The 26,363-nt window shown below is 43.5% G+C and overlaps 1 protein-coding gene across 1 annotated transcript in view; it reads right to left on the bottom strand.

The window, feature by feature from the left end:
- Positions 1-25,799, bottom strand: part of PROCA1 (protein interacting with cyclin A1) — a 46,617-nt gene extending 20,818 nt beyond the window's left edge. The window contains exons 1-3 of the mRNA XM_077480413.1: positions 25,294-25,799; positions 18,391-18,523; positions 2,832-2,966 (exon numbers count right to left, since the gene is read on the bottom strand). Of these exons, the coding sequence (XP_077336539.1) occupies positions 2,832-2,966; positions 18,391-18,523; positions 25,294-25,729 (704 nt within the window). The 5' untranslated portion in view covers positions 25,730-25,799. The remainder of the gene's footprint in view (positions 1-2,831; positions 2,967-18,390; positions 18,524-25,293) is intronic.
- Positions 25,800-26,363: the final 564 nt, after the last annotated feature.

Below are 26,363 nucleotides of genomic sequence, written 5' to 3'. Positions count from 1 at the left end.
GGGGGTCCCCCCGAAGTCCACAACAGACCCTTGTACGAGCACGCTACCCGGCCGGCCAGGAAAGGGGGGTGAGCGAGCGCCCCCACCCCAAAGCACCTTGTCCCCATGTTGATGAGGACAAGGGCCTCTTCCCGACAACCCTGGCCGTTGGTTGTCGGGGTCTGCGGGCGGGGGGCTTATCGGAATCCGGGAGCCCCCTTTAATAAGGGGGCCCCCGGATACCGGCCCCCCACCCTATGTGAATGAGTATGGGGTACAATGTATCCCTACCCATTCACCTGTAAAATAAAAGTACAAAAAAAAACCACAACACACGAGATAAAATACTTTATTGCACAGCTCCGGGGGTCTTCCGTCTTCGGGGGTCTTCTCGCCGGACTCCTCCGCTATCTTCTTGTAGCTCTTTTACTAGCTTTCTTCCTCGCCGCCGGCCTCTTCTCCCGACTTCGGGGGTCTTGTCCCCCTCTTCGGTTCTTCTGTCGCCGCCGCCTGCCGTTCTTCTTCTTCTTCTTCTTCTTCTTCTCCAGGAGATGTTGCCTCAACGATCTCTCCGGCCGGAATGCCAGGGACGCACTGCGCGGCCACTTATATAGGGACAAGGGGCGGTGTCACATGGCTTTATGTCACATGGGTTGGTCACATGGGTTGATGTCACATGGGGACTATGACATCGTAAGGGGGCGGGGTCACCATGTGACACCAACCCATGTGACATAAAGCCATGTGATACCGCCCCTTGTCCCTATATAAGTGGCCGCGCAGTGCGTCCCTGGCATTCCGGCCGGAGAGATCGTCGAGGCAACATCTCCTGGAGAAGAAGGAGAAGAAGAAGAAGAAGAAGAAGAAGAACGGAAGGCGGCGGCGACGGCGGCGACAGAAGACCGGGCCACCGCCTGTAAAAGAGCTATAAGAAGGCGCGGTGGCCCGGCAGAAGAACCGAAGAGGGGGACAAGACCCCCGAAGTCGGGAGAAGAGGCCGGCGGCGAGGGAGAAAGCCGGACTCCTCCGCTAGTAAAAGAGCTACAAGAAGATAGCGGAGGAGTCCGGTGAGAAGACCCCCGAAGACGGAAGACCCCCGGAGCTGTGCAATAAAGTATTTTATCTCGTGTGTTGTGTTTTTTTTTTACTTTTATTTTACAGGTGAATGGGTAGGGGTACATTGTACCCCATACTCATTCACATAGGGTGGGGGCCGGTATCCGGGGGCCCCCTTATTAAAGGGGGCTCCCGGATTCCGATAAGCCCCCTGCCCGCAGACCCCGACAACCAACGGCCAGGGTTGTCGGTAAGAGGCCCTTGTCCTCATCAACATGGGGACAAGGTGCTTTGGGGTGGGGGGGCCGCGCAGCCCCCCCTTCCCCAAGGCACCCCCCCATGTTGAGGGCATGCGGCCTGGTACGGCTCAGGAGGGGGGGCGCTCGCTCGCCCCCCTTTCCTGGCCGGCCGGGTAGCGTGCTCGGACAAGGGTCTGTTGTGGACTTGGGGGGGACCCAATTTTTTTCGGCGTTGGGGGTCCCCTTTAAGTCCATACCAGGCGGCGGGGCCAGCGACGTCTCCTTCGCGGGCCCCGCCTACCTGGATACCCGCTCGAAATGAGCGGACTTTTCTCCGGGCGGGAAAAGTCCGCTCATTTCAAAAGTACGGCGGACTGGCACACACACGGGCGGATTGTCCGCCGAAATGCGAGTCGGACGGACAGTATTACGGAAATTCCGAAATACTTAGTCCGCCAGACTGCAGGCTGAAAAAGTCAGCTGAAGCCCACACACGAGCGGACTGTCCGCTGAAATGTGTTTCGGCGGACTAAGTAGGCCAGACAGTCCGCCCGTGTGTACGCGGCTTAAGGCTTCACGTACACGGGACATTGTTTAACCTCTCCTGAATGCATTTACATGCCAAGTTTAGCCACGTTTGCATCTAGAAGCGTTTGTAAAAAAAAAAAAAAAAAAAAAATTATTTTTTTGTTTAAATGAAAAATGCTGCTAAATGCAAGTTACCGTGTTTAGCTGTGTTTACAGGCTGTTACAGGCATTTGAAATGCCTCTGAACATCCGTTTGAACCCATTTTTTTTGCGTTTCAAAAAATGCTTCTAAACTCAACTGTCGAAAAACTACTATAAACAACCTTGTGTACATGTACTGATAAGATAACAGAGGAGAGTTCTGGAGCAGCTGAAAAAAAATGCCCAACTACTCCTAAATGTCCTTTTACCATCAGCAGTGTACATGAGGATTTCCTGAAAATTCAATAAGACTTTTCTCCTCATTGGTAGGGAATTTTACAAATGTAATAACAGTTTAATGTTTTTTGTAGGGGGGTGTACTAATGGAGGATTTTTTTTGCCAATCTCGGAGTTCTGCTTTAAAGCTTGACATGTTTGGAATTTATTTATGCATCAAAATTCAACTTTTATATTTCACCACAAATATGGGTAATATATTGTTTGTGTGCACTAAAATTTGCTTTAGTGTAATTTTTACTGAAAATGTGTATTTGATAAACATGCCTCCATATCATGCAACATAAGTTGCAACTATCAACAATTTATTCTGCAGGGTCTCTGCTTTCAGATTTATATATAATGTATTCACAAATTTCCAGGCCTAAAATGTACATTTTAACACGTGCAAAACCTGAAAAAAATGGCTCTGGTAGACAAGTGGGTAAAGGTGAATAATGCTTTTAAATTGTGACTTATGACTTTTGCCATCCTGTCTTTACCAAGGTCTGTGGGCTAGCTCAGGCAGTGTACTAGTTTTACATGGGCAGTATAACACTGACATACCTATATGTGTTGACAAAAAAAAATGGCTGCTTTCACTGTACTTACCATCCATACCAGGTCCTTTTTGCACATTGCTCCTTGTAGGTTAACTCAAAGCACTGCACCTTAATTACATTAAAGAAAGCCTGCCCCACCACCCGTGAAGCTGTATCATTGACTTTTCGAAGGCAGTCTTTAAACCTAGGAGAAAAACATAACAATCAATATTACAATAATGGAGTGGTAAAGCTGTCGTTGCAAGCAGGCACAAGCTCTTCCATAGGGTCCTTTCACATGGGCTTGTTTGCCCAGCGGACTCCACTAGCTCAGCGGGGGAATCGATCCACTGATCCCCGCTAAGTAGGCGGATAACAGGTCTGTCTTCGCTCATTGTGCAGAGACAGACCTGTCAAAACCCCGCTCTCCTCTATGAGGAAATCAGGTAAAAACGGACCGCCTGTCCGTTTTTATACCACCCCATCTGATCCGATCCTACAGGCAGATGAAAAATAGGGTGTCCATCTGTCTGGATTTCACAGAGAGGATTGGATCATATAGCAGCGGGTGTCAGCAGACATGTCACCGTTGACATTCACTGCTCCATGGGGTGAATGGAGCATCCGATCAGGTCCACCTGAAAAACTGACAGATTGGAAAGCCTGTGTGAAAGGGCCCATACACTTTAAAGCCCCATACACACTATCAGATTGTCTGCTGATTTTTTCCATCAGATTTACCAAAACCATATAATATGAGGTCAAACCTTAGGGGTTTCAATGTGTATGCAATCAGGCAGGCCCTTCTACTACATGGTTTTGGTAAACCTGAAGTAAAAAATCAGCAGACAATCTGATAGTGTGTATGGGGCTTAAGTGCAAAGTTTCATTTACTTATTCACTGTCAATTGCATAGATAACAACAGGCTTCGTGCCATATTAACCCCAAAAATGAATCAAAATTGTCGTAAATCTCAAACATGAAAATTGAACAAAGTTTATCCCTCTATAGTGTGTATTTGTCTCTATTAAGAGCACTAAGGGGAAAATTTACTAAAACTGGAGAGTGCAAATTATGGTGCAGCATTGCATAGAAATCAATCAGCTTCCAGATTTTATTGTCGAAGCTTAATAGAACAAGCTGAAGTGAGAAGCTGATTGATTAACTGCACAGCTGCACCAGATTCTGAGTGCTCTAGTTTTAGTAAACCTCCCCCAGGTGTCAGTCCCATCTTCTTCTTTGTTCCTCCAATCAGCTATCAGAGCTCTTCTCCCTGAGCTCTGCAGTGTGTAATTTCAGCTCTCCACCCTGTTTTCTGGAAACCCAGACAAGCTATATAAATTCTGGACTTAAATGGAATCAGATAAACAGGTACAACTTATGTAGGAGGCTTTGTTTCACTTCTGTGTATCACCTGAAGCCATTCACTTTACTGGGCATATGTAAGGGTGTACAACCACTTTAATATATTGCAGCTTACCAGTTATTAGATGCGATATTTGCATTAGCTTTGTTTTTAGGCTTTACTTTTCTTTATTTTCAACTGTTACTGTAATTCTTCCAGTAAGCCTGTTAATTTTAAATGTCCTTAACCACTTCAGCCCCGGAAGGATTTACCCCCTTCATGACCAGGCCACTTTTTGCTATACGGCACTGCGTCACTTTAACTGACAGTTGCGCGGTCATGCAACATTGTACCCAAACAAAATTGATGTCCAAATAGAGCTTTCCTTTGGTGGTGTTTGATTGCCTCTGCGGTTTTTATTTTTTGCGCTATAAACAAAACAAGAGCGACAATTTTGAAAAAAAAAAAACAACAATATTTTTTACTTTTTGCTATAATAAATATCCCCTCAAAAAATTTAAAAAAACAAATTTCTTCATCAGTTTAGGCCAATATGTATTCTACTACATATTGTAGAAGTGCAATAGGCATATATTGATTTGTTTTCTCAAAAGTTATAGTGTCTACAAAATAAGGAATAGATTTGTCATTTTTATTATTATTATTATTTTTTTACTAGTAATGCCGGTGATCAGTGATTTTTAGCAAGACTGCAACATTGCGGCAGACAGATCGGCTGAGACCACCACCTGTGAAAGGGAATTCTACATCCTTGCCGCTCTTACAGTAAAGAACCCTCTACGTAGTTTAAGATTAAAACTATTCTTCTAATTATAATGAGTGGCCACTCTTGTTAAACTCCCTTTTGTGAAAAAGTTTTATCCCTATTGTGGGGTCACCAGTATGGTATTTGTATATTGAAATCATATCCCCTCTCAAGCGTCTCTTCTCCAGAGAGAATAAGTTCAGCGGTCGCAACCTTTCCTCATAACTAATATCATCCAAATCCTTTTTTAGCTTTGTTGCCCTTCTTTAACTCGCTCCATTTCCAGTATATCCTTCCTGAGGACTGGTGCCCAGAACTGAGTAGCATACTCCAGATGCGGCCAGACCAGAGTCTTGTAGGGCAGGAGAATTACCATTTTATCTCTGGAGTTGATCCCCTTTTTAATGCATGCCAATATTGTGTTTGTTTTGTTATTAGCAGCTTGGCATTGCATGCCATTGATGAGCCTATTATCTACTATGACCCTAACAGATTCCCGTTCTGCCTCTCTGAGGAGCAATCACGGGGGGGGCGGCAGACATTGTGGCCGCCAGCCCACGCAAATCAGCTCCGGCTCTATAGCTCTTAAACGAACCGCGCAATCCAGCTGACTAGCTGCCGTATAGCGGCATCGGCTGGGCGGCAAGTAGTTAAGAAGACTAAGTTGTCCAAAGCAGAAAGTGCCATTCTCCAAACACTTTCAGTAGTAAGTAATCAACTAGTGCAAATATTTCTTTCAGTACAGGTTTCCTTTAGGGCCCAGTTATACTTGTGCACATATATACAGTTTCAAGCACATTAATGCACGCAACAACACGTGGTATAAGTATTATTTGGTGCATTATTATTGGTACTACGTTTTAATGGCAGATACACACCCAAAAAAAAAACTCACCTAATCCTCATCAGAAATAAATCAAATACAATTTTGGATCAATGGAAAATGCACACTGTAAGAACGGTAAAACCTTGGGAGCTGTACCTGGACCCCACACTGCGGGGACAGCCTGTTATATTGCTTTGGTCACTGGATCTTGCACTGGGGTTCACCTGGGTACAACCCAGACCCTGAAGACACCTTTGGGGTATCCCAACCTTGATGGGAGAACCATGGAATTTATATACAGTCCAGCATTGTGGACAGGTAAGACAGGGGCACCCTTTATCTCTGACTGCTACTGTGAAAACAGGGGCTATGTTTGGAATATATTAATTTTACAATAAAATCTTTTTAAACTTGCTGCTAAAATTCAACCACTCAGAGCTCAATCTCAGGTAGATAACTAGGTGTTACATCACACCACTTGTCACACACTTTACTGTCATTTCTACCCATAGCTCTTATAGGGTACTCAGGCATTTCCTCCTTCAATTTCGCTATGAGTGTCAGGAAGGGTTCCCTCCGCTGGTAATATCAATCATTTGGCATGCAGTACTGCGATCCACCAGCAGGTGTCTCCTGCTGGAATTATGTAATCTTTGGTTCGCAGTACTGGTGTCCACCAGCGGAGGGATCCTGGCAGTGTGGAGCAGGTATTGCCTTCTACAGTCAGGCGTCACATGACTGACAGCAGCCATTATAAATACCCGGCAGGTGCACACACACCTCGCCTTGGTATTGTTCCTTGTGCCCTGACCTGCTGCTGGCGATCCTGATTCTGAACCTATTCCTGTGCCCTGAACCTGTGACCCGTGGTTCTGATCCTGTTTCCCTGTCCTGGTCCCTACCCTGTCCCACCTGTTACCATTATCCCTGTCCTGCAGTCTGATCCGTCCATCCTCTCCCTGTCCTGTGTTCCTTACCCCATTTACTGATCTCCCCGTGTATGACCTTGGCCTGGCTTGTGACTCTGATTCTGGACTGCCCTTGTTTATTTGCTGATCCTCTGTGTATGACCCTGGCCTGCCTACCGTTTACGGTCCTTGCATTTCCCATTTATTGTACATATCTGTCTGTTGTTGTTTGGGGTTCTTTGTTGGTTGGTTTATTGCACTGTGTGGTTGTATTTATATTATTCACTTTCTTTAATAAATCATATTTCACTTATACACGTTTGGGTTTCCTCTGTTGCAGTCCACACAGTTCTGGTCTTATCTGATACGTGACAATGAGTATTTGCTACATGAAGGTCTAAATCCAGGTTGCTCTGTACCCCTTCTGGACATGTTTACCCTTTATTCCAGACCCTAATCTGTGAGCAACCCATAGGGGAATACCCTCACATGTACTGTAGCTATGACAGAAAACAGACAAAAGGGAGCCAAGGCTAAACCTCAGGCAACACAACATTCGACCTCAGAGTGATGAAGATTCCCTTGCACTGGAAACAGGAAACAATTTCAACACTGACCTCTGCATCTCTGATTCTAGCTATATCTCAGGCATGCAAAAATTGGCCTAGCTGTTGTAAGGATTAAGGGGTGTCTAAACAAAATGGTTGACCGTATGTCATACTAAATACATGTATTTTTCTATCCTTCTCTGTAAAATAAGGATTCGTCATCTATTGTCACGTACTCATCAAGAAGAGGCCGCATCAGCCCTAAAAAGCAGTCTACGCCCAGAAGATTGTCTTATCAGCTGATAACACCCGGAGAATTGTCTTTACTTTGAAAATGTTGTTTTTTTTACATTTGCTGATGTTTGCTCTTTTCTGTCTATAAAAGAGAAGTAATAAAGAGCTCAGAGCCACAGTCAGTCAGAGACAGTCAGAGTTAACGACGGACTTCTGAGCAGAAATACTGAATAATATCTCTGTGTCTCTTTGCTTGGATAAGAACTCTAACTAACAATTGGGAAACGGTAACATAACCTGACAAATAGGTGACTTGTTGAGGTCACACCTAACATTTCTGGCGCCGCGAACACGGACTCGCTGAAGAAACTACAAGAGGCGAACGAACATAAGGACGGAACAAAGAGGCTGGGCACATCAAAGAACCACAGACAAATCCTGCGCAGGTAAGAAAAGCTTTATTTTCTTATAAACTCTGTGCTTCTTAGATTTGTGCCCACCTGATCTGTCTGAATTGTTCTTCAGGTAAAAACCAACCTCTGTAGTAAGTGGGTCTTGAACTTAATATTTTGGCTTATGTTACCGTTGTTTCTTGTCTGTCTACTTGTCATCTGTCTGTTGTGAATGAGATAAGCCCTGTTTGTATGGTGTGAATTGAAACATATATCATCCCAATGGGTAACGGAATGCGCCCTTAACTCGTAAGAGTACTTTGGGGGTCCGACACTTAAGTTTGATATACGCTTTTTGATTCATGAGCCTAAAAACGGGTTGAAAGTATAAGTCCTGACTGCCTCGATAAAGCAGGAATAAGAAACGAATGCTGAGAGATTCCATGGTAATGGGACGGAAATAAGGTCTCCACAAAGTCCCGGAGACCTAGTCATATGTGTTTGGCCACCAAAAGGGAATGCTTGTATATGTTGTAGCCGTCAGTCTGGTCATAATATTTGTCAGTTGGCTAGCATATAAGGTAATTCGATTTCAGAAATCTCATCCAGGAGAGGTTTTTAATATTTTGGCACCCTAGGAGGAGAAGGCAACGAGACACTTAGTAAGTGATCCAAACGCCACCTAGGCAGGACTGTCAAAATGGGCCAGACACATGGTAAACCCCAGGAGGAATCTCAGAAATGTTATGCTGTTAAAGACATAATTACAATGTTGTATGGGAAGGATAAGGCACAGGGCACAAATAGGATTCTCAAGAAATTGGGGATGGATGGAGAAAATGGATTAAGTGTAGAAGGTTGGGAAGAAATAAAGAAAGACAGACAGGGAGAGATATTGCAGAACAGATGGGTATCACAAATACAATGTTTAATTAAGGTTTCCAACAGGGCTGAAGAGGAGGGATGGGAGTATTGTCAGGAAAAGGGTGGATGGGATATGAAGGTCCGACACAAAAGTCTTCCTTCTGCTCCCGGCGATAGGGTAAATACGGGAGATACTCCACCTCCTTATAACACTACCACACCAGGTAATGAAAGACCAAAACTTTATCCTTCCTTAAGAGGAAGAGGATGGGTATGCCGAGTATGCGGTATCCAGAACCCAGACTGGGCACAGGAATGTGTGCATTGCGGCGCTCAAAGACCAGAGCCCGTAGCTCCAGTCCATAGTCGGACTAGGGTAATACAAGTAAATAATCCAAATGCGGGTCAAGCAGGACAGCCACCTACAGTGACCCGACAAGTCGTTCTGAGGACATGGACACCTTGGTCGGCTGACACTCTTATGGCATTAATACAGAATGCTCCTGATCCCGTAGCAAAACCTGCCGCATTCTGTAGATTCGTGACACAATTACTAGACACACATGAAGCAACTTGGCAAGATGGGGAAGATATATGTAGACATAAAATGACACTAACGATGTTTAATCAATTTATGAATGAAATTGCTCCACATAGACCACAAGGGGATCCAGCGGCAGATCCACCAGGAATACATCCTCGTCATATAGATTCTAGACCCCTGTTTATTGCTCAGTTAAGAGAATTTTGCCAAGGGAAACAGCAGGAAAGGGGTTCGACAGCGCCCATAAAACAGGCCCCAGGTCAGACTGTTACAGAATTTTACCTCAACATGGAAAGCATGATGGCTGACGAAGGTCTAGATTTAGCCTTACCCGTCACCATTAGGGCTTTCAATCGACAGTTTATGGAAGGACTAGTACCCCAAATAGGTGACAAACTGAAGGCATGTACTCCCGAATGGAGAGCCATACGGGACAGAGGAACATTGTTGCAGAAAGCACAAGGCATAGAGGCTGATTTAGCAGAAACTAAACCCAGAAGGACACCGGGAGTTAACACTGTTGCCCGGGTCAATGAAGGAGGGAATTCCTCCCGTAAACCTCTTACCTGTTATTACTGCAACAAGGTGGGACATATAAAAAGAGACTGTAGGAAAAGGATAAAAGACGAACAGGAAGGAAACACGGACAGAGACACGAGGGACTACAGACAGAGGCGTACCAATGATAGGGACGATCCGACCGCATGACTTGCCCCAGTCCTAGCTGAATCAGAGAACAAAATGCTCCACATGTTGATGAAGGTGGAAGGTAAACATATTCCTTGTTTGGTTGACACAGGAGCGTCACGCAGTCTGTTGTCTGATTCAGTAGTCCCTCCACACATGACGTCCCGTGACACCATACCCATAAGTGGTTATGACGGACTCCTGACTGATGCCCCACTGACTAAACCTTAAAAAGTAAAAATAGGGAATGGCAACCACCTGATACTTGTGTATTGTTGCAATATGTAGATGACCTATTGTTATGTTGTCCGGATAACGATACTTGTTTAAAAGCCACTCTCTCATTGTTACAATTCCTGGCTGAAAAAGGGTGCAAGGTGAATAGAACTAAGTTACAGGTATGTCAGAAAAAGGTTGTCTTTTTGGGCCACTGTATATCCCAGGGTACTCGACATCTCACTGAAGACCGAGTCCAGGCCATAAGACAAATGAATATCCCACGCAACTTTAAGCAACTTCGTATGTTTCTGGGAATGGTATCATATTGTAGACAATGGATACCACATGCCAGTTCTCTGATGCAGCCATTATATGATTGCTTGAAAATAGTACCCTATGTACTCACAGAAGCAGGTCATGAATCTTTTAGCACCTTAAAAAGGTTACTAATTTCGGCACCTGCGATCGGGATCCCTGATTATACCAAAACATTTCATTTGTACATTGCTGAAATCACGGGACACGCAACAGGGGTGTTGACACAACAACACATCAAACAAAGGCCGGTAGCATACTTCTCGGCGGCCCTCGATCCTGTCTCTAGAGGATCACCGTCCTGTGTACGAGCAGTTGCAGCAGTGTCAATTATCATTGACAAATCCTCAGAAATTGTCTTAGACAATCCTGTAGTGGTACATACCACACATGACATACACGCCATCTTATCACAGGTCCAACCAAAACACATATCAATGGCAAGGCAGCTGCGTCTACAATGCACCTTGCTCCTACCCCCCAATGTTACCTTTCAGCGATGCACTTCTTTTAACTTAGCACAGCTTTTACCATTACAGACAGATTTGACAGGGGGGAGTAATGATGATAATGGTGTAGATACAGCACAAGATACTCAGGATTCTGACACACTTTCATTTCATGACATAACATCTGATGAACACGATTGTTTCCAACTTATGGAACAAGAAACCACGGGGTTCCCACATGTCACAGACATACCCATTGCAAATGCAGAACACACACTGTACATAGATGGTAGTAGATTTGCCGATGACAAAGGTAAATATCACACAGGTTATGCTGTGGTAACGGACACACAGGTAATTGAGGCAAAGTCACTACCAGCACACATGTCGGCACAAGAAGCGGAACTAACCGCTCTAGAGAAAGCCCTAGAACACTTAGAGGGACAAGAAGGGAACATTTACACTGATTCCGCATACGCCTACGGTGTTGCACATGATTATGGCCACATATGGAAAGCTAGAGGTTACCTTACAGCAGCAGGCACACCTGTTAAACATGGTGAAGGAATCAAAAGAGTCCTGAACAATCTTCAAAAGGTTATAAGAGTAGCCATCATGAAGATAGCGGCACACACGAGCGCAAAAACAACTGAGGCAAAAGGAAACGCATTTGCAGATTTAACTGCAAAGAAGGCAGCTCTAGGGGAAGTAAGCCCTGAGACCTTAGCCACGGTACAGGTGAGTATGCCCGAAACCACATGGCAGCAGCTAATGGAACTACAGGAACAAGCAGGGGCTATTGAGAAGGACCGTTGGGTTAAGGAGGGAGCTGCACCAGGCCTTGACAATGTATGGAGAGAAGGAGACAAAATATGTCTACCCGGTTCTCTATACCCAGCAATGGCAGCGGCTGTTCACTTACCCACTCATGTCAGCTCCAATTCTATGTATAGGATTGTAAGCCAAGGATGGCTAGCCCCTGGATTCAGTAGTACTGCAAGGAACTACTGTGCTGCATGCCAAATCTGTCTGATTAATAACCCAGGACAGAGAGTGAAAACCCCACGTAAACATCAGGTCCGGGCCCAATATCCCTTTCAGAGACTGCAGATTGACTACATACAAATGCCTAAGAGCGGCCCCTTTGAATTTGTTCTCGTGTGCATCTGCTTATTTTCAGGCTGGCCAGAAAGTTATCCTGTGAAATCAGCTACGGCAAAAGCCACCGCCAAGAAACTGATTACTGAGCTGATACCTAGGTTTGGTCTCCCAGAAACAATAGAATCAGATAGGGGGACACATTTCACGGGAGAAATAATGCAAAATGTGATGGCAATGTTAGGGGTTCAACAAAGTTTTCATACTCCTTACCACCCACAGAGTTCAGGATCAGTAGAAAGAGTAAATGGTACAATCAAGCTGAAAATACAAAAAGCTATGCAAGAGTTAAATAAACCATGGCCTGAGTGCCTAGCTTTAGCTTTGTTCTCTATTAGGTACACCCCAACAGGAAAAACAGGGTTATCCCCATATGAAATACTGTTTGGAAGTGCACCTAGATTAGGTTTATATTTTCCTCAAAGTATGCAATTACAATGTGATAGTTTAACTACGTATGTAATACAGTTGCAACAGCGTCTGACTAAAATCCACAAGAGTGTGTATTCTTCTCTTCCAGACCCTAATTCTGTCACAGGTACACACGATCTACAACCAGGAGACTATGTGTATGTAAAGAAACATACCAGAAAGACACTGGAACCAAGGTTTGAAGGTCCTTTCCAGGTGCTATTGATTACAGCAACCTCAGTGAAATTGGAAGGGAAACCTACCTGGATCCACGCTTCTCATTGTAAAAAGGAGCCAGTTGGCAAATGACAACATGTATCTTTTTATTGTTTCAGTAATTCTGGCTAATAGTTTGGTTACCTCACAGAATAAAATACACAAGGATGAAGGATTTTCTAAAAAAATGTTATTACTGAAGTTTAAATATGCTTATGCCCAGAAGTCAGGATATGAGAAATGTTGGATTTGTAGCAAATTACACCCCAGCACAGCAAGTATACCACTGATGGCAGTTCCTATAAACTATACTGATCTTGCTAACAGTAGCATTAACATAATTAAAACAAATACCAGTGAGACAGTAATGTTTAAGTCAAATGGTCTCGCCTTTTCCCCTGATTGGTGTTTCAACCTAGGGAACACAACGGGAGGAAATGGAGAATGCCAAGACAGCAAGTTTAATTTGTCCATTGTCGTATTAAATGGAAGCTTCTATCCCAGTAATTCCAGCACACACCAGACATTATCTGACTTCCTCACTAACATTGTGGATAATAATGTTAGGTGGTTAGTATCCAACTTATCCCTCTATGGATACACCTCTCGTTATAGAAATGATATCAGTTCAAGATCAGTAGCACTGGGAAACAATATATACATCTGTTGTGAGGATAAATGTTATACTTGGATACCTAGAAGAGCTCAGGGATGGTGCTACCTCGCAAGTTTAGTACCAGTAATGGGAGTAGTAGGTGATGAACGAGGTGATCACCTATTAGAAGCTAGCATGCATCCTAGATATCCCCTCAGGTATCGTAGTAAAAGAGAAATATTCCTGAAGAAGGACATGGCATGGGCTTGGTTCCCGTCCTGGACAGGATGGGGTATAGACTTAATGAAAAGACTAAATAACTATACAGGAATTATTAATGATGTTTTGGAGAAAAACTCTGATGACATTACTAAGTTAAATCTGGAGACCAGAGCCATCAGACAACAATTAGAATTACATGAATTAGCAATTGAAAGTATGAGTGCAGCACTGACAGGACTCTGTGAAACTACTGAGGACTATGAGTGCTGTACTTGGATACATAACACCAGCATTGAGGTACCTGACTATTATGACATCATTGCACAACACCGTACGGAAGTAAAGAATTTACAAGAGAAGGCCCGAAATATTGGTCGCGACTGGGATCCGTTTGGTGGAACTTTAAGTTTCTCAGGGTTATTCTCTTGGGTTAAGAAGGCAGCAATGACGATTATAGTGGTGCTCTTATTCGTATTTTTCTTTTATGCATGCTTTAAACTGCTCATGTGCTTTTGCAAGAAAGCCAAGGTAAATGATGCGGAAAAGATGGAACTTTTGTGAAGATAGGTAGATTTAGTTTCTTGACATCACCCATCTGTCAGAAAAGCCACTCTTCCTGAATTTTAGATGTTGGTACTGTCCAGGGGGATGGGTGTATACCCCTCTGACAACTCGCGGTCAGGGAGAGTACTCTGGATATAGGCTGACTAGAACTTGTTCAGGTGGACCCAGGGCAAGAGGGAGGGGTGATGTCAAAGGGGGAAATGTAAGGATTAAGGGGTGTCTAAACAAAATGGTTGACCGTATGTCATACTAAATACATGTATTTTTCTATCCTTCTCTGTAAAATAAGGATTCGTCATCTATTGTCACGTACTCATCAAGAAGAGGCCGCATCAGCCCTAAAAAGCAGTCTACGCCCAGAAGATTGTCTTATCAGCTGATAACACCCGGAGAATTGTCTTTACTTTGAAAATGTTGTTTTTTTTACATTTGCTGATGTTTGCTCTTTTCTGTCTATAAAAGAGAAGTAATAAAGAGCTCAGAGCCACAGTCAGTCAGAGACAGTCAGAGTTAACGACGGACTTCTGAGCAGAAATACTGAATAATATCTCTGTGTCTCTTTGCTTGGATAAGAACTCTAACTAACAATTGGGAAACGGTAACATAACCTGACAAATAGGTGACTTGTTGAGGTCACACCTAACACTGTCAAAAGCATCTATGTCACATTTCCTTGGGCAATTTATGACTTTAATACAGCCATTTCTGTCTAGGACTACTAAATTCCAAGCCCCTTTTCCAGCCCCTCTATCTGCCCCCGAGTCAATCCTGATATGCCCTATAGAAGTCAGACACTGAAGGGAATGAAGAAGGATATAGAAGCAGTGTTAGCAGAAACTGTAGAAGATTTTTCTCCCCTTCACGCTTTTACACCAGAAGCAGGAGTTTAATACAACATGCTTGCTAATGTGGATAAGCTCACTCCTGCCCTGCACAAAACCCTCAACTTTGTAGTTCTTGATTTTCCTCTGTCCCACCATGCCCCTTTGGCATACAAATCCTATTAAGATTTTCCCTGTTCGTGAAACAATAAAACTAGTAATCTACGATGATTAAATTATTCCAGAAAAGTTTTTCACCCCTCCAAAAATATTTGCCAAACTCTAACCAGTGGAAAGTATAGTTCACTAAAGAGTAATCCATTCCTGTAATTGATCCTGCAGTCTCTGTCTTAAAACAAACATCTCACTCTACCAATTGAATAATTCTGCAGACAGAAAGTTTGAGATGTGTCTAAGCTTTACTTTTACAGGCCCAGCCCTGGAGCCAGCTCTTGCAGCCATTTCCTTATATCAAATTTCAGCTAACTGGACTAGGTTAATGAACAACCAAAAGGATCCTGTGTTCCAGGACCATGCTTTAATGAAGCAACTACCTTCAGCTCTACTCTTTTGTGCAGAAGCCCTAGAACAGTGATGGCAAACCTTGGCACCCAAGATGTTTTGGAACTACATTTTCCAAGATGCTCATACACTCTGCAGTGTAGTTGAGCATCATGGGAAATTAAGTTCCAAAACATCTGAGGTGCCAAGGTTTTCCATCATTGCCCTAAAACATGTAATAAGATGCATTTACAGATTGGTCCTTATTTCCATTCACATGTGCAGAATCTTGAGGCTGAACATCTGGTCAGCTGAAGTTGCCTCCAAAAAGCACCTCACACGTACACCCTTTAAAGGCAGACATCTTTTGTGGGAGGCACTTGACCAATTCATAAAATATGTCACAGGAGGAAGGTCAAAACCCTTCTTTTTGGAGCAAGTCTTAGGACACAAAGCCCACCAGGTCTTCATCAAAGCCCTCTTTCCAAAGAAGGGGTGTTCTCACTCCTAAGAGCAATGCAAGTTTAAGACAATGGAGCAATGCAAGTTTAGGGTCCTTATGGAAGGGTACGTGGAGGAGGGTAGACAGGAGTCCAAAGCCCCAGAGTGGAAGAGTCCAGCCTGAGGGGGGCACGCTGCCCTCTCAGGCACAAGCTACCATGAGGAGACCTCAGGTGGGCAAACTGAGTAAAGAATGCCGAGACCCAGGTGCTTGGAAGAAGCTAACTGAGGTGAGCCGTCTGCCATACATCAGTCTGGTATCACAGGGGGGCATCGCTTGGCAGATTGGAAGGGGGCTCCATCTGTCCTTAGGCCTTATGGGTACAGTCTTTGAGAGATCTTGGGGACCTTGTGTTTTAGCCAACCCCTCTGGTGCCTTGTTATAGTCAGTTGTGGGTCTATTAAAGGGGACACTGGCTGGTGTCCTGAAGAACTGTGTCCAGTCACTTTCCTACTTAAAGGGACTTTGCTCTAATGTCTCCACTTCTATTTAAAAGAGAAGTATAGACTTTTTTTTAACATTTTAAAATGATATTTGCCTAGCTGGATGCTTCATTGGTCCGATGCTGCATCTGTCCTTCACCGGCTCTAACACCAAGAACTGAGTGATCTAACACCACCGCTCGCTCAGATCTCAAGGCTTCCTGAGCAGCTGGTGACTGTCAGTCATTGCTGTCTGCTCTGCCCCCGCCTTACTCACTGGAGTTCTGGGCTGTGGAGAGAGTGGCCACCTCAACCTCTCAGCGGCTCGCTGAGCCGGGTGCCAATCCAGGCATGTGGGTGGAACCTGACTTCACTGTCATGATCCTGCCTGAGCCTGGACTGGCTCTGTGATGTCAGCCGACAGCGGGCTTCAGCTGAAAATGGGTCAGAGGAGTGCAGAATGAACTGCACTCCTGTAGTCCACAAGAGAAGTACAGCCAAACAAGCTTTGGCTGTACTCCTCCTTTAAGCTGAAGTCTACTATTTGTTACAAGCCCAGACTTCATCATAGCTTGTCCTAAAGGAAAACCAAGTCCTCAGTACATATTTCTTATCTTTGGAGTATTTCACCACTTCCTTAATCCCTATCCAAGTTCTCCAAAAATAAAAAAACAACATCCCCTAGACTGGTCCTTAGTGAAGGAATGAATGAGCCTGTTGTGTGTCTGTTTAGGAAGATTTGGACAGTAATTCCTGTGGCTCCTATGGAAGTAGCGCTGCAATAGGCATAACCAACTCACAGTGAGTTTTGTTTAGCAAAAGATACCATTGTTTGCTAAAAATGTTCTATGGATTTCAACAAAGAATGCACAAGAACCCATAAAACATGAAAATGCAGCATTGCTTGTCCTCTGTGAAAATGATCCACATAAAAAAAACTAACGTTTAAGTACAGTGGAGTTGATTATTAAAATGACCTGGCTAATTCAAGCCAGTGCAAAAAAAAAAAAAAAAGGCAAAACTCATGTGCAAATTACAGTAACTGACAGTATCAGACTCCCAATTACAGGTGTCAGATCACACTCAATTGTTGAATTTGTTCTGGTTTAGGCTTATTAGATTATTTGTGAAACTGCTTAAGAGGTTTTAGATGAAAGAAATCATGTTACCAAGGACAAGCTTTTATTGTTTGGGTACAGTGTGGCTCATTCTATACACTGGTGAGACAATATCAGTGAATTTTTCCATAATCAGTAAAAAACAACAGCGTCAATTCCAAACACATGATAAAAATGTGCAATCATTGTAATTGCAAGGGTGATGGACTGGACTCTTGGCTGGATGACTTTTGTCCTAAATCGAGAACAATTCTTTCCCTTGTAACAGCAATGAAAGTGTACTTGTGATGTGTCCTGGTCAGTTAAACTGTGAAGGAAGTACTGATATGTTACTTATTGTTAAAGCGGAGTTCCACCCAACTTTACAAGAAGGTCTTAAACAAAAGACCACCCCTCGTTTTTTGGATATATTTTTTTTTCTTACCTTTTATGAATAACAAAAGGTGTATTTCCTCCCAGCTGGGCTGTGGCAAACTATGTAATTTCCTCTTCTGCAGCGAGCCCTCCTCCTTCCCCACTGCTGCCTTCTGGGACCTGTGTGCATCCAGAAGACGAGGTGGCCATTCAGAAAGTGCCACATGACTGTGCGACATACGACACTGCCGGCTCCCTGGACAGGTAACTGTCCTTATTAAAAGTCAGCAGCTACAGTATTTATTTTATTTTTATTTATTTATGCTGACTTAAAAAAAAATAATGTTGTGGCTGGAACTCCGCTTTAATAACGTGGAGTTGTGTTATATATTCTATTTGTGCCCAGAGAAGCCGTGTCCTTGTACAACACTGTACTTCTGGTCACAAAGACCATCCATATATTTTTCTTCCACTTGAAGGATTTTGTAGCATTATCTTTGTCAGTATTACAGGTGTCATAGGACTTCTACCGATTTAGCAGGGACCACTTGTTATAACATTTTTACAATTCTATATGTCAACAAAACTTCTTAATACAAATACCAGTCCCTGCCAGTCACCCCAACAATGACAAATAAGAAACTTACTTGTTGTCACACTGGCAGTGACTGAGAGTGTGCCAGCGGAGGTTCCAGTGGCCATAGTTGGAGGTTAAAGGGTGGATGACGTGCTCACAGTGGTCATGTGTCCGGCAGCACGAGTCTGTTTCTCTGTGTTCACCTGAAAATATACACACACACACACGCACAAAAATATATAAATATATAAAATACAAAAAAAATACAAATATATATATATATATATATATATATATATATATATATATATACACACAAACACACACACTGAGTAAAATTATGAACGCAACACTTTTGTGTATGCCCCTATTTATCATGAGCTGAACGCAAAGATCTACGACTTTTTCTATGTACACAAAAGGCCTAGTTCTCTCAAATATTGTTCACAAATCTGTGTTAATGAGCACTTCTCCTTTCCCGAGATAATCCATCCACCTCCCAGGTGTGGCATATCAAGATGCTGATTAGCATGATTATTGCACAGGTGTGCCTTAGGCTGGCCACAATAAAAGGCCACTCTAAAATGTGCAGGTTTTACTGCAATGGCCGTGCAACGTTTCTGGATATTGGTAGGAACTGGAACACGCTGTCGTATATGCTGATCCAGAGCATCCCAAACATGCTCAATGGGTGACATGTGCAGTGAGAATGCTGGCCAATAAAGAGCTGAGATGTTTTCAGCTTCCTTCAGATCCTTGCAACATGGGGCCGTGCATTATCATGCTACAACATGAGGTGATGGTTGTGGATGAATGGCACAACAATGGGCCTCAGGGTCTCATCACGGTATCTGTATGCTTTCAAAATGCCATCAATAAAATGCACCTATGTTCTTGGTCCATAGCATACGTCTGCCCATACCATAACCCCACCGCCACCATGGGCCACTCGATCCAAGACATTGACATCAGCAAACTGCTCACCCACACAACGCCATACATGCTGTCGGCCATCTGCCCTGTACAGTGAAAACCGGGATTCATCTGTGAAGAGAACACCTTTCCAAAGTGCCAGACGCCATCGAATGGGAGCATTTGACGAACTGCAGTCAGGCCGAGACCCAGATGAGGATGACAAGTATCCAGATGAGCTTCCCTGAGACGGTTTCTGACAGTTTCTGCAGAAATTCTTTGGTTATGCAAACCAATTGCTACAGCAGCTGTCTGGGTGGCTGGTCTCAGACGATCTTGGTGGTGAAGATGCTGGATGTGGAGGTCCTGGGCTTGTGTGGTTACACGTGGTCTGCGGTTGTGAGGCCAGTTGGATGCACTGCCAAATTCTCTGAAACGCCTCTGGAAACGGCTTTTGATAGAGAAATTAACATTCAATTCAAGGGCAACAGCTCTGGTGGACATCCCTGCAGTCAACATGCCATATGCATGCTCTCTCAAAACTTGTGACATCTGTGGCATTGTGCTGTGTGATAAAACTGGACATTTTAGAGTGGCCTTTTATTATGACCAGCCTAAGGCAGACCTGTGCAATAATCATGCTGTCTAATCAGCATCTTGATATGCCACACCTGTGAGGTGGATGGATTATCTTGGCAAAGGAGAAGTGCTCACTAACACAGATTTATACAGATTTGTGAATAGTTGAGAGAAAAGGGCCTTTTATGTACAATGAAAAAGTCGTAGATCTTTGCGTTCAGCTCACGATAAATAGGGGCAAACACAAAAGTGTTGAGTTTATAATTTTGCTCAGTGTATATCTATCTATCTATCTATCTATCTATCTATCTATATATATATATATATATATATATATATATATATATATATATACACACTATATTGTCAAAAGTATTGGGACACCTGCCTTTTTGTTTGATGTCTCAAATCGAAAGTGAAGAGGGTACTCACCATCATTACATTTTCTGACGACAGAATTCAACGTCAGAAGTGACGCAATGTGTTGTTTTGTATGTGTTCTTTCATTTCTGAGCATTCCTAGTCTTACTCTTCAGATTTTTTTTTTGGTCAGAAAACTGTACTAATGAAAGGAAAATTGGACGTTGTGGTCACATCAGACAAAAATTTTCAAGCCTGCACATCCAGTTTTTGTCTGCCGAAAATTCGCAATCGGCTGTCAAAAGCAGCCGACTAATGATCAGATAATAGGGAGATCGTTCATCAGATGAAATTTATCCTCAGATTTTCTGACCGTGTGTACGGGCCTTTAGACTCCATACACATTATTAGATTTTCTGCAGATTTTTGTCTTCGGATTTACCAAAACTATATAATATGAGGTCAAACCGTAAGGATTTCAATTTGTATAAATTCAGGCAGGCCCTTCCACTACATGGTTTTGGTAAATCTGAAGACAAAAATCTGCAGAAAATCTAATAGTGTGAATGGGGCTTTAGTCCGTAGAGTTCAGTATTGTGTTGGCCCACCCTTTGCAGCTATAACAGCTTCAACTCTTCTGGCAATGAACAGACAAAAACAATCTGGCGCCAGGAAACTGGGACATCTGTTGCATCAAGAACCTTGTGAATGTCCTGCAGGAGCCCAAAGAGCAGCTGTGTGGATGAGCACAACAGGAGGGGTATGAATACAAGTAAACACATTCAGGAGCAACCACAATTGAAAGCGCTGATCGGGACTTGAAAGGACAAACAGTCAAATAATTAAAATGTTCAATGAGATAAAAGCATGTGCCGAATAATAACATATGATTGGATGAACAATTATCTAGACAGCTCCTTGCATAGATGGAACAACTGCAAAGTGTGCTCCTCACTGTGACAGTACCTTAAAGCGGAGTTCCACCCAAAAATGGAACTTCCGCTTTTCAGATACCTCCCCCCCTCCGGTGTCACATTTGGCACCTTTTAGGGGGGAGGGGGAGCAGATACCTGTCTAATCCAGGTATTTACTCCCACTTCTGGACATAGATCACTGCAGGCTCCACGACGATCTATGCCATGTCCAGCCCCTCCTCCCTCCCCCCCGCTGTCTTTTGGGAGACACACAGGTCCCAGAAGACAGCCGGGATCGGTAAGGATGCGTAGCGCAACTCACGCATGTGCAGTAGGGAACCAGGCTGTGAAGCCGCAAGGCTTCACTTCCTGATTCCCTTACCAAAAATGGTGGCGCCTCCACCTGAGAGCCGAGGGACAGATCGGCTTCAAGTGCCGACATCGCGGGCGCCCTGGACATGTAAGTGTCCATATTTTAAAAGTCAGACTTAAAAAAAAAAAATTGGCGGAACTCTTCTTTAAGCAACAGCCGGTGGTGGACTGGCTTGGTGAGGCAGTGCTGTGATGGCAAAACCTTCATGTGTTCCTGGATGTCACTAGGAAGAGGGAAGCCAGTGTGTGCAGAGCCGGATGGACAGTGTGGAGCCTCGATTGGATCCCCAATGATGTGTGGGGGAATGATGGGGCAGCCAGGAAGCAAAGGAGTGACTGAGAGGCAGCCAGGGGGCAGCCATCGACCAGAGCTGGTGGACGGGAACATCCGAACGTGACATCATACGATCAGGGAACGCAGGTCCAAAACGAAGCTTGGAGCACAACAGGAAGGAGAGCTAGCTGAGTAGAGTAGAGAGGAAAGATTTCTGTCATCTTGACTACGCATATTGGGGCGTGGCCCTTCTTCAGGTAATGTGACAAATGCGTTTTTTTTTAGGGGAGGACCATGGGAGGAATCACAAATTTAAAGGAACCATGATTGGTTTTTCCACCGCAGCATACCTCCATCGTTTAAACAACCTGATTGCAAAGGCTTATCATACATACACTACAAAAAATTAGACAAAGACAAGGGAATGCAATAAAAATAAGCAGGATGGACAAGAAACAGGCTGTCCACAAGGTTTAGGAGTGTGCCTATGGGAATGTTTGACCATTCCTGCAGAAGTGCATTTGTGAGGTCAGGCACTGATGTTGGACAAGAAGACCTGGCTCGCAGTCTCCTTTTTAATTCATCCCAAAGGTTTTCTATTGGGTTGAGGTCAGGACTCTCTGCAGGCCAGTCAAGTTCCTCCACTCCAAACTTGCTCATCCATGTCTTTATGGACCTTGCTTTGTGCACTGGTCCAAATCATTTGATGGAGGGGGGACTATGGTGTGGGGTTGTTTTTCAGGGGTTGGCCTTGGCCCCTTAGTTCCAGTAGGGAACTCTGAAGGCGTTAGCATAAAAAGACATTTTGGACAATTTGTGCAACATGACTGTGCCCCAGTGCAACCAACTGTCACTTAAGTTTCAAACTATCAACATAAATTAAGACCTAAAATAGCCCTCTTCCAACTGGAAGATACTGCATCGCATAACCTAAAATTCATGACTGGTAAAGGAGGGACAGTTGTCGGTTTCCTCCGCAAACTTTGTTCTGGGATACAGACAGCAAACATAACACTAGTGTTAACCCTTTCCTTACTCTATGCAAATTTTTAAAAGGCTCTACATACACACCACAGATACACAGCAGTGCCATTACTTGTTCATTACACTTCACGCATCTGCTGCAATGTGCGTATTCACATTGAAATCAATGGGCAGCGCCGCCGAAGCGCCTGCAAAGTGCCTCGTCATCTGCACTTTTAACGCTCTATTTGTCCGCTAGTGGGGGTTAAAAGCACTAAATGAGCACCGCAAAGACGATGGTAAAGCGCTGCTTTACCGTCGTAAAACTTGGGCATTTTGTCCAATCCTAGGTTGAACCCATGTGAGCAAGTCTGCCAGGAAGCTGTAGCCTGTGCTGGGACAATCATCTGCAGCTGGGGCTTTTGTTGCCCTACAGCTGCACATATACATAGGGTGTATACGTGTGGTTGTGGGGCAGGGGACTGCAGATGATTGGCCCAGTACAGTGACAGCTTCCTGGTGGGCTCACTCACATGGGTTCGGACTATGACTTGAACACACCCAACTCATCCCTATTAGTAGAGATGGGGTCAGCTGTGTTCGGGATCCTAGTCCTAACCCTCCTGCCCAATTCCGCCAGGAAGCCGACACTGCACACCGCTAATCACAATCCAGTTGTTGACATACACACAAACACAGTTGTAGGCATAACTTTTTTTTATAACAGAGAATTTACCAGTCTAGTGTGAAAACCTTAAAAGATGATTATGGGCAAAATATTGCTTTGCAAGGAAAATGTTAATAAAAGAAACACATTTTTTTTAACTAGAATATTTTTGTAAAAAGAGGGGCCCCATCTGGCAGGGGTCCAGGGCAATAATCTCTTTTGCTCCCTTATAAATCTGTCAATAATAACAGAGTTATTTTCAGTGTTTTTCTTTTTTTTCATTTTTTTCATAGCAAATGACTAGCTTCTGTACTTTTAGATTTCATTTCTGAATGTCATTGAGAAAGCTTTACACTGTCTGAAAATTATAGAGCATTTTCCATAAAGTATGACTTAAGGCGAAACTTTTTTTTTAATTCAGTTTTGGATATAGTGTAGAGGGATTAGGGCACCTGTCAGGTTTTTATTGCCGTTTTTTTTTGTTCTGTTTACTGTTATAGCCAAAAGTGTCACCAAAACATAAATAGAGGGTACATCTTCCATTGGGGACAATAGTTCCGGTGACCCTGGTGACAACCAGGAATTCCCTCACTTTAGAGGGATTTTCTTTCACTTTTTTAGCTATGGGACAGGAAGTGAAGGGAAATCTCCTCAATGGGACACAGATGGCAAAAATAAACCTTACATGAGTTCTAACTCTCCCTTACTCTATCCAAAATGAAAAAAAAAAAGTTTTTGCCTTTACTTCAACTTTAATGTCCTCAACTGACAGCAGTCCTATTCAAGGTTTCTTGGTGACAACTTGTCTTCAACGAATATGTACCATCACCAGGTTTTGACAGTTCAGTTTCCATATTATTGAACTGTAACTAATTATCACGTCATAATAAATTAGAACACAGGGCAAAACTAGACAAGGACTTTGTTTAAAATGTAGGGTTTTTTTGAATATTAAAACGGAGAACAGCGGATCATATCAGTTCCTTCTGTAGCACCCCATCTCATTCTTCTATGACAAAATCTGGTTGCTATGGGCAACACAAACATATTTCTAGCGGTTCCTAAATTACACCTACTGAAACATTCAAAAAAGTTTGTCTGAGATTGCCAATAAGCCAGTGAAAGGAAAGTCTTGTGGTGTCACTTTCACGGTATGCTGAGGGTGTGCTTTCCAGCAGTACAAAACTTTATGATTCAGCACTTTTCTGTTTGCAAAGAAATTCATTCAAATGCTCTTGGAAGAAAACAAAAAAATAGTAAAGGATACTTATTGTCTGGTTCAATAAATCTGAAATAAAAGCTTTAATGTCTTAAAAAAAATGTTTAAAAAATATTTGAACTGTTAGATTTTGATGCAGGTGACTGTATGTTGTAATCAGCCAATTATTCTGCTTTGGGGAAATGACATAAGGACATTCTTTGGTTGCTAAGGACAACGCCTCCACTTTTACTGTTGAAAAATCAATTGCCTAGACCTGCCAAGATTCAGTCTTCTGAATTTAGCAGTCACTGAATTCTTAGAACCATCTTCAACCTTCCTATATATATATATACCAGGTAATTTTTCTGTCCAGTCCAGCCTTTCTGAACCCTCTCAACATGGGGGAACCCTTAAAATACGTTTCTGGGCTCAGGGAAGCCCTGCAAATAATTACTATATATACACCTCACAATACATAAGAGTGATGATCTGTGGGATTAATATTCTTTTTATTCATGGTCATAGGAAGCTTACAGATAGCTAAAATGATCATTGATGTCAGGAGTTACTCATCTGAGAGGCAGAAGTTGCTCATTGCTCAAGGAACCTGTAGCAACTCTGGAGGAACCCTGGCGGAGAAAGGCTTGTCTAAAGGTTAGCTAGAAATTGGTACATTTATAGAAATTGGTACATTATATTGAAATTGGTATATTATATTGCTTTGCTCTTACCTAGATCAGTTTCTTTGTCTGCATTATTCCCAGCTCCACACCACAGGGTCCCTGGATAGGTAAAGCCCCTCTTGACTCTTGCATGTTGATCATTTAATTCTATTCTTCTTACAGGCTGATTTGATTGCAGGTAGTATAAGCATGCCATCCTGGCTTCAGCAAAGCCCCCATAGCTACTGTACAACACATCATCTTGCCTGCTGCACTGGGTAAGGAAAGAACTGACTGTCCCATCATCCTGGTCCACAGAACATGATACCAGTTGGCTCCTGGTGTCCCAGGTGGAGGTCACCAGCTCCTGGCCATCTGTTACCTGATAGTGGGTGTGATGTCCCTGGACAGAGAGCAGTGCACAGTCCTGTACATGAAGGCTGCTCTTTAACCCCAGCCCTCTACAAGTGATGCAGCTTAGTAGAAGAGTCAGGATCTCCTTCATGTCTGGCTCAGTTCAGCACCACAAGAAGGAGACAGCAGCCTGAGCATGCAGCATTTATCAGGGGCCTTATGAGGTGGTCTGATCTTCACACAAATGAAAACCAGGAGGAGGTGCCAGACTGGCAACATCAAACTTCACTACTTCTACTCATAGCACTCCACAGACTGATCCTTTGCACAGCACTAGCCAGTCACAAGCATCCCCTTCTTGAGGACACCCCCTGCTATTCTTTATTAATAATAGGAAAACTATCTCCTTTCATCTATTCAATGTGTTGCCTATTGTATAGAGAGATCTTGAGCTATGCAGTAAGTGAATGGAAAGCTGGACACACCTACTACTGGTTACTCATAGTGATGTAAATGTGTTATTCTGATTTTGTAGCAGTCAGAATTTTTGTGGAACGATTGCCCTATGTATCTAAACCCAATAACAACAATGTTACAAATCCTGTGGTAGCTGCATTAGTTGTTGGTAACCTAATCTCTGTCCTAGAGTGACAACGCTCACTGTACCATATCTATGGAGGAGTAGCGTTGTCACCTTAGACTACTCACTTCTCATTTGGACTACAGAATTCCTCCTGCTCCTCTCATCTTCATGAGCCTCCCTTCACACCTAGTAAGTGCATATC

The sequence above is a fragment of the Lithobates pipiens genome, unplaced genomic scaffold (genome assembly GCF_037356315.1).
Source record: "Lithobates pipiens isolate NorthernLeopardFrog02 unplaced genomic scaffold, aLitPip1_a1.2 Scaffold_16, whole genome shotgun sequence".
NCBI lineage: Eukaryota > Metazoa > Chordata > Amphibia > Anura > Ranidae > Lithobates > Lithobates pipiens.
The sequence above is the reverse complement of the archived record's forward strand: the minus strand, read 5'-3'. Positions and strand labels throughout refer to the sequence as shown.